The sequence below is a fragment of the Coptis chinensis genome, chromosome 7 (genome assembly GCF_015680905.1).
Source record: "Coptis chinensis isolate HL-2020 chromosome 7, ASM1568090v1, whole genome shotgun sequence".
NCBI lineage: Eukaryota > Viridiplantae > Streptophyta > Magnoliopsida > Ranunculales > Ranunculaceae > Coptis > Coptis chinensis.
The window spans coordinates 94,659,440-94,668,588 of NC_141462.1; the positions used below are offsets into that span (position 1 = coordinate 94,659,440).

Genomic DNA, 9,149 nt, shown 5'->3' on the forward strand with positions numbered 1-9,149 from the left:
CTAATTTATTAAGACTCAGCTAGTTAAAACCGATCTTTTATTATTAATCTCTCTCTGCCTCAAGTTCTAGAGACAATAGTATAAGTGAATTGGCAAATTACATGAGGCACTTATGTCTTCTATTTATAGAGGTTACAATGAACTCTAGAGGCATTCCAAACCGTCATTTGTTTTCTAATACAAATAGACTTCTTTAAGAGTCCAACTTCGTCTCCAAAACTGAGAAGAAATTGGCTACAGTGTCGATTCATGCATCTGGACGTACTATTCATCGTCTCAGACGCAATCAATGCGTCTGGACGCTCGATCTATGCGTCCTAGATGCGTTAGCCAATTTTGTCTCTTCTGCTCTATCCTTCTATCCTCTTTTGCGGGCTTTGGTCCAAGCAACGAATCATTTGGCCTTGGGCTTCCAAATAGGCTTTAAAATAGGTCCAAGTCGCATCTTTAATAACTCTAATTCCTTGGCCTTCTCCATGATTGTCCACGGGCTTCCCATGTGATCCTTAATGCTCCGAATTGCTCCGTTTTACCCTTTTTTCTCTAGTATTCCACAAAACTCTCTCTTTCACCTGTAGAATCATAAAACATAACTTACAAACACTATTAGTCCACTAAGATGGCTAAACAAGAGGCATAATCGAGGGTAAATAGCACTTTTTAAGCACTTATCATCCGCTGATGGATTTCATGTGGATGATGAGAAAGTTAAGGCAATTCGTGAGTGGTCTACTCCTAAATCTGCCCATGATGTACGTAGTTTTCATGGCCTTGCTACTTTCTATCGTCGGTTCATTCAAAATTTTAGTGCTATTATTGCTCCCTTAACTGATTGCTTGAAGGGAAATAAGTTTGTTTGGTCTGATGAAGCTGAGCAAAGTTTTGCTTTGTTGAAAGAAAAATTAAGTTCAGCTCCTGTTCTCGCTTTGCCCTCTTTTGAGAAATTATTTCAGGTTGATTGTGATGCCTCCATTGTTGGCATTAGTGTTGTTTTGTCTCAAAAAGGTAGACCAGTTGCTTATTTTAGTGAGAAACTTTGTGAAGCTCGCTAGAAGTGGTCTGCTTATGAGCTGGAATTCTATGCAGTGGTGTAAGCTATGAAATATTGAAAACACTATTTAATTCATCGTGAGTTTGTTCTTTTTTCCGATCATCAAGCTTTACGCTTTATCAAAAGTAACAAACATCAAAACCGATTGCATATATGCTTGCTGGGTTGAATATTTGGAACCATTTAATTACATCCTGAAACATAAATCTAGTATTCATAATAAGGTTGCAGATGCTCTTAGCAGACGTAATTCCTGATTGGTGACTGTTCGTCGTGAGATCATTGCTTTTGATTATTTGAAAGATCTTTATCTCGATGATCTAGATTTTACAGATATGTGGTCCAAGTGTTCTGCCAATCTATCAGGTATTGCCGATTATTTATTACATGAGGGTTTTCTTTTCAAAGGAAATCGTCTTTGCATTCCTCGAGGTTCTCTACGAGATTTTGTTATGAAGGAACTTCATGGTGGAGGCCTTGGTGGTCATCTTGGTCGTGATAAACTAGCATTGGTTGAAGAGTGTTATTTTTGGCCATCTTTGAAGCGAGATGTTGCTGATTTTGTTCGACGTTATTTCATATGCCAACAATTCAAAGGACATAAACAAAATACTGGATTGTATACACCTCTTCCCATTCCTTCTATCCCCTGGGTTGATTTGTATATGAACTTTGTATTAGGAGTTCCTCGTACACAACGAGGTAATGACACTTTATTCCTTGCAAGAAGACAATGGATGTTGTTAATATTGTCAACTTATTCTTTCACTATAAGAAAAAATGTTTTATATCACTGTTAAAAACAGTGACAAAAAGTCATTTGTCACTGTTGTTTTTTTTTTTTTCCAAAACCGTGATGGAGTGAGGGTCATTTATTTTTTTCCCAAAATCATCACAAATATTTGTTCCGAACTAGCCTCTCTCAGCCATAAAAAACGGTAACAACTGCTCAAAAACCATCACAAAAAAACATATCTTTTGTGACAGTTCTGCCAAAACCGTGATAAATGTTATAATTTTTTTCAAAAAACAAAACTTGTATATATTTGAAAACAGACATTTCACATTGAATTGGACCTGCAACAAATATACACCTAAAATATAATCCATTAAAATTCAAATAGCATTCATAAATGCTAACTCCATTGAACATTCTAGTAGCAAAAATAGACATAAGACTTAGGTAATCAATATGTACTTAATAATATACAAATGAATAGATTAAGAAAGAATTGTGACCAAGTCACATTCACGTCAAACACTCATGATTAGTCTTCATTATAGTTTGAAAGACATTCTTAGAGTGACCGAACAAACTACGAGCTTTGACATCTATCTAAGGTGGAAGTCTTCTTGCTGGCCAGAAAGTTTTTTGATAATCTGCAAAAGTTAAAAACACAAGAAATAAAAAAAATAAAAACTAAGGAACTAAAAGATCAAAATAAAGCTTGGGCAGCTACCGCACTACAGTACTAGGCCATCTTTATCAAATACCTAGCGACTATTGTTGATCCCACCAAATCTTAAAAATGCTAAAGATAAAGTAAATGACAAAAAAATCATTTACCTGGTTTTAATGATTATTCCAGTAAAGAGAACTACAAAACAAATAAAATCCATATAACAAGTGCTTCTAAGCTTTAGTGAATAAGAAAATAGAGTTGTACAAAGTCAGATAGCAACATTTGTAAAAGTTGGATATGGGGGGATGTTATCTGGAAAAATTTCGGCAACGTCTTCTCTGTATTTTTGACATTTCATAAATATAAAACCTGTCATAACCTGAAAATTTAATAATAATACATCCAAACTAAATATAAAACCTCATACCTCAGTCGTAAACCCAACTACTAACAGATATAATGGTTCGTAGAACCAGCTACTTAACCATCTTGACCAATGCCAGTTAAGTCAAGTAGCTAATCCTCGAATAAGAAGAAAACTATAAATATACAAACAACATCCAAAAAACCCTGATACATGACTTATACAATGCAACTAACATACATACATCTCCATGTTACCAAAACAACCTCAACAAAGCCATATAACACTACATATTCCAAATACACCCATACACGAAGGATTGGTGTCAAATATAAACTCTCTAATGGCTCAACAACCCAAATAAAAACAATTCCTTAATGAAAATGGTGAATCAATCTTAGAAGAACAACTGAAGATCAATAATGAAACATAAATAGCTTAAGACTTATCAATCTGATTCACCGTGGAAACAAGCCATGAAATTGAAGGTCTTAGGTCAGAAGTTGACTCAAAACTGTGGTCACATTTACTTTTAAATGTCAAGCAGGAAGAGAATAGGTTAAATGGTACCCAATCAAGGTTTGGACAGAATCAAATATCCATGTAGGAGATTTATTATCTAAAATTCAGAACAATGCAAACACAAATGCTAGACTTAAGCACAAGGTTGAGCCTCGGGTCTAGGCACGAGCATAGGCGTCCACAAGTATAGACTAGGCATATTTTCTCCTGATGAAAGTTGTGACCTAGAGCCAGGGCGAGCCGAAGACTACATATCAGTATACAAGTACGATGGCCAAACACAGGCTGCTTTTCAATATGAATTATTAATTGAGAAAAACATCATGTATTCCAGTATTCTCAAGATTATCTACTATCTCTCTATCTATTTTGGTAGACTACTTCGCAAACATGCCAAATTTTGGGCCCATCAGGGCCCAAACACGTCACTTGCACCCTAAACTTCTTGAAGTTATTTAAAATCAACATGAGCAGAGACTTGCAGCGAATTAGTTCAATATACTAGTATAGTATGGGTAAACACATATTCGTGCATAAAATCACATAGGTGGCGTGCTTAAACGTAAAGCCACATGGACCTCAATAAAATCTGGAAACATCATCAATCGGTGGAAACCCATTAAGTCATCATCCAAAGCTAGGTTCATGCATCATTCAAAACACCAAAAATATATGATATATTTACATATATAATGTGCATCATGATCTCATAAATTGAATATCAATTTAATAAACCAGGGGAGATAATGACAATAGATTAAAAAAAAACCAAAAAATGAAAATAAAGTAAAAGCAATTTAAAAAGGCGTGCACCTCAAATGTGATTGCACCTTTTCGTGCTGTCACAGGAAATGACATGAACTGACTAGAACCCAAGAGCATCAGCCGAACGAAAAGTAGCCGAAACATTACCGAAATCAGTTAAACCTTCCACCACCAAACAAACAGAATAACTTATATTCTCCACAACTTTCCTAATCCTCTCCTTCCACTACAAGAAAAAATGTTTTATATCATTGTTAAAAACAATGACAAAAAATCATGACGATTTGGATAAAATCATGATATGTATATTTTTTATTATATATATATATATATATATATATATATATATATATATATATATATGTGTGTGTGTGTGTGTGTGTGTGTGTGTGTGTGTGTGTGTGTGTGTGTGTGTGTGTGTGTGTGTTTGTGTGTGTGTGTGTGTGTGTGTGTGTGTGTGTGTGTGTGAAAACTCACAAAATTGGGGACCTGCAATAAACTACACACCTGAATAAACTACATACCTGAATATGATCCATTAAATTTCAAGTAACACCCATATATATTGCTAATTTCATTGAAACATTCCAATCCCCTTGGATAACCAATATATATTTGTACTTAATCATCGTAAAGCGTAATGAAATAAATAACACATTTCTTATCTAATTTATATAAATATAATCAACCTAATCTAAATCCAAATGAAAAAAATAACCTAATCTCGTCAGAGTCAATCACCCACATATGAACAAATTGGATAAATCCACATCACTTTCCTAACTGGTAGCATTCATTCTTCCAAGGGAGCTCCAAAATCCTAGCTCACATCTTTTAACACACTGGCCCACTTGAATTCTGCAATTGAAAAGAGGTGGTGACATTCAATATAACGTGATATAAAATAGCCAGTAAATGCACCAATATACAAGGTAACCAAGTAATCTAGGCATGCACAAATTATATATAAGATATTTCTTAAGGATTTAAAGGAAATCATTAGTACGTATGATAGTTGAATGCAAAATAGTTAACTCAAGATCATAAATACCTATGTGAATAAGCAGAATTGCAACTGTTAATATATCTAAGGGGTAAGTCGACCGAAACTATTTGAAACAAGCTACAAGTCATTATAAGCATCTTATAAGAAACCCTGATATCGCAAACAAACAATCTGTCCATTGTTAAGTTAAACCAAGATAGACTTAGGTCCAATACCCATTAATTGTTCTTGGGGAACACATGTACAACTCAAACTCTTTGTGAATAACTCAAACACTTACAACCAAGTACACAACACCTATATATAAATAAATAAACGTATTGTCAATGCTTTTAGACTACCCCAAGGAGATGAAAAATAATGTATACGTACACTTTAATCAATTTTAAGTGCCTAAGAGTCGAAAAGTAAACTACGATAATTCATTATGATAATTCATTATGATAATTCATTATCAGTGCTAAGTATATGAACGATGAAAATTTCAGTTTGAACAGTCTAACTTGTTAGTTTTGTAGCTTTTAGCACAGACATCAACAAGTAATGAAACTTGGTTCGCTTGAATGTAGACTCAACGGGTAACGTTTTCGTGTAGGTAGTGGAATCCCAGCTTGAACATGACTCAAACTTTCTACCCTGCGCTGTGCAGACTGCTAAACACAACTACTATCACTTTTGCTTACCAAATATCAGCCTTTCAAATAGGGACTAATAGCATCAACTTGGTGATGATGTCCACTGAAATATAAGAAACATTCTATAGTAGAATCATCATATAAACATGGAAACAAAAGAAAATAATCATCATCTAGCCAATTATAGTAGGATAAACAAAAGAATTATTATAAACAAAAAGTACCTAGTAATTAAGAAGCACCTGATATTCATAAAGGGGCCAAAGTCAAGTCCTTGTTCAAAGAGCACAGTCATGAAACTACAAGCAACAAAAGTAGATTCCTTCTTTACTTCCCTGACCCTAAACAAAATAACATAAGAGCTTAAGCTAGAATCCAGGCGACCATCACCTACTTCATATCACCAGGACTTAGGAAACATCCAAATATAACTAACATGAGTTCTGACGGAAACTTATTCCTTGGTAGTAGCCCTAGATCAAATCGTGACAATATGACATGCACTTGACTATGCACTATATTCAAAATGCCTTAGTAACAATGTCAAACTATCACTAATTCTATACTATCAGCCTATATGCAACTCTAAATACCACAAACTTATATAGTCCTTGACTATTTGAGTGCATTCTATTAATTGTAAACTTTCAGTAAAATTAAGGATTTTTTAGATCAATCAAAGCTAAAAGTGAAAAACCCTAACTGCCCAATACGAATTAAACTTTGAATGAACATAATATCGAGCAAATCTTAGGCTGAGTGAAACAACATCACCTGATTGCCTTTTCATTCGCTTTTCTTTAATACCCAATGTGAAAATATTCAAAGACAAAGCCGCCTCTCTATGGCAACAATGAGCTTGAAGTGCTTGTTCATCAAGAATAGCTTGAGCAGCAGCCACTACAGCAGCAAAAGGCTAGGTGTATGTAGGAACCTGACTTAAGGTAGACCGTAAGATCTCTAATCTGCACCATTAACATGAGACTCTAAAATAAAACACAGTTCTAACTAAGTACGTGAAGAAGTTCAGAGGTGGTTACATATATACTATACCTGTTCTTCCAAATCCACTAGTTGCTCATCCTTCAATATGAGTGTCGATCTTTCCCTGAAAGAAGAAACATAAGTTGAATTTTTGCACAGTTGAAAAATAGCCATGGCCATACTCAAACTTCTATGATGGAGTCTCAACTGTCAAACATTGACACGCTCAAACAACGAATGTAAACCAAGTTCAATGCACAAGGTAGTTATGACCATTCATTGAGAGGTTATGATTATCAGTGAGAAATGACATTTTACCTTTCAATTTCCTTAACCTCCTTTCGCCATATTTCTTGTTCCTTAATAAGGTTCTCGTTGGTCTAACAAAAGATATACCAAACAATGTACAATATCAAAAACTAAACTGCTAAAAATAAGAATGGAGTAGCAAATAAACAGAGCATACATTGGCAACAACTTTCTTCTCCTTAATAGTTCTTTCGATGTTAAGTTGGATCTCCTGCAGCTTTGAATTCACAGCTTTTTCCATTTGCTTTAAATGGACTTCTCCTTTCTACTTCTGGCTTCTAGGAGTAATTTTTCATAATACTGTGAAGTGAACGAAGAGGTTAGGGACACTAACCTGTAAATCAATACCAGGAATAGGGAAATCTAAGCTACCAAGGATGATAATAAGCAACATTAACTAATACTCTAAGAACCTATCAGAACAGCAGCGTTGTAGACGCTTAGGTAAGGCCATGTTTTGATCCATCTCAACTTTTGCATAACAAAATCACTTAAAGTCGGCAAATTGTCTGAAAAAGTTGAATTTATTGACAAGGACATCACATTACTTTGGTGAATGGTCCTCCCTCTCCTCTCCCCAACCGTTTTTGCTCCTCCTATGGGGCGAGGTTAATAATTATACTGTCGGGAACTTACCACTACAGCGCATTAAAATTTTATTTCATCTACAACAATTACTTTAAATTTTCAAAGGTCCATTTCTAATCTTTCAGCAAGGTTAGAGAAAAAACATATATAGTTGCATGCTGAAGCATTTTTAAGTACCTGTCTCTGATTTTCAAGCTCGCTTGCAAGCAAATGGTTGTACTCATCAACTTTCTGTCTAAATGTAGAAATAACATTTACACGCGCATACAACCAAAGAATAGTGCCAAGTGAAGAAATCCTATAGAAAATACGGAGAAAAATCGGAGTAGTTTCAGTTATCCTGATTCTAACCAATCTAAGTTGCCCAATAATCACTAACAGATGGTAAGAAACAGATGGCACTAGTCTCAAATATTTAAGGACGTACATGACTCAAAGCACCAATAAAAATTCTGAAATTGATATAAAGATTTGAAACCACTTTCGTATTATATCTTCACGAGGAGACAAGTTCAAGAGCCGCTTTCCTAAACTATGGCACTAGAAAAAAATAGCGGACCAACTTGGGCCGGTCAATCCACGTTGAAAAGTCTCTTTGAGACCGCCTCCCCACCCATCCATTGAAAACCCCTTTGCCTTTTAGTCACAAAGTCAATTGCACACAAGGGAAGGAGACCGATATTACAGGAAGAAAACAGTTTACAAGATGAAATTGTATGGATCGACTATGAGAGTTATTCTGAGGCATGTTAAGGCAAGTATGCAGGAAAATGACTGTGGTGGAAAGAAAAGAATGTCACCGCTTCAATTTCACTGCTGAGCACAGCTCCACTAATTCCAGATTCTTCACTGCCTTCACAAGTTTCAAAATCTCCATTATATGGCCTGCAGTACGAGTTCAACTCGACCGATTTGCCATCAGCTTTTAACTGATTCAGTCGGTGATTTAATCATACCAAATATTTATAAACAGTGATCCAAGATACAACAAAAAATATCAAATTCTCGTAATCACATTTAACTAGCTCAATTTTCGAGTACTACATATATGTCAAACACAAAAATTACGTTAAATATTTAAAAGAATAAGGGGATTGAGAAACGATAATATTTATTAGAGAGATAATACAATAATTTGTATATTTAACTTTCGTTAAGGAGGAGAAAATAAGTAAACTCTTAGCTTTGTGTATTGATTGGGTTCTATTATTATTAATAGTTTAAGAATCCAATTCGTTAATTTTACATATTTTTTTGGATGGAGAACCGATATTTTCAATAATTTTTTTTTCTCGGTTTAGCGAGAAATCGGTCATCTCGGCCGATTAATCAGTCAATTCAATGATTAAATCAGTTCGGTGAGAAAAAGTAAAAAATCGGTAAAAACTAATCGGTTTACAAGCGATACGCGATTAATCGGCCGAGATATCCAATATTGATAGCATAGGGCACGAACTGCAAGTGTTTGAAGAAAAGCGGACCGGGAGACTGAACATGGGCTTTTCGTAGTAGTTTTTTTTAG

At 34.9% G+C, this 9,149-nt stretch overlaps 1 protein-coding gene across 2 annotated transcripts; it reads right to left on the reverse strand.

The window, feature by feature from the left end:
• Positions 1-2,140: 2,140 nt before the first annotated feature.
• Positions 2,141-8,562, reverse strand: LOC147490166 (BRAP2 RING ZnF UBP domain-containing protein 1-like). Of its 2 annotated transcripts, XM_086575061.1 has the most exons (11): positions 8,428-8,556; positions 7,805-7,858; positions 7,197-7,339; positions 7,049-7,110; positions 6,800-6,854; positions 6,521-6,711; positions 5,989-6,087; positions 4,851-4,963; positions 4,154-4,331; positions 2,619-2,649; positions 2,141-2,431 (listed from the first exon to the last, which is right to left on the reverse strand). In XM_086575061.1, the coding sequence occupies exons 3-6, from the start codon at positions 7,278-7,280 to the stop codon at positions 6,622-6,624; spliced, it is 291 nt and encodes a 96-aa protein (XP_086431187.1). In that variant the 5' UTR covers positions 7,281-7,339; positions 7,805-7,858; positions 8,428-8,556; the 3' UTR covers positions 2,141-2,431; positions 2,619-2,649; positions 4,154-4,331; positions 4,851-4,963; positions 5,989-6,087; positions 6,521-6,621. The 2 variants fall into 2 exon arrangements, with proteins under 2 accessions (XP_086431187.1, XP_086431189.1); XM_086575063.1 differs by having other exon boundaries at positions 2,141-2,649; positions 7,805-7,925; positions 8,428-8,562.
• Between the last annotated feature and the right edge of the window lie 587 nt (positions 8,563-9,149).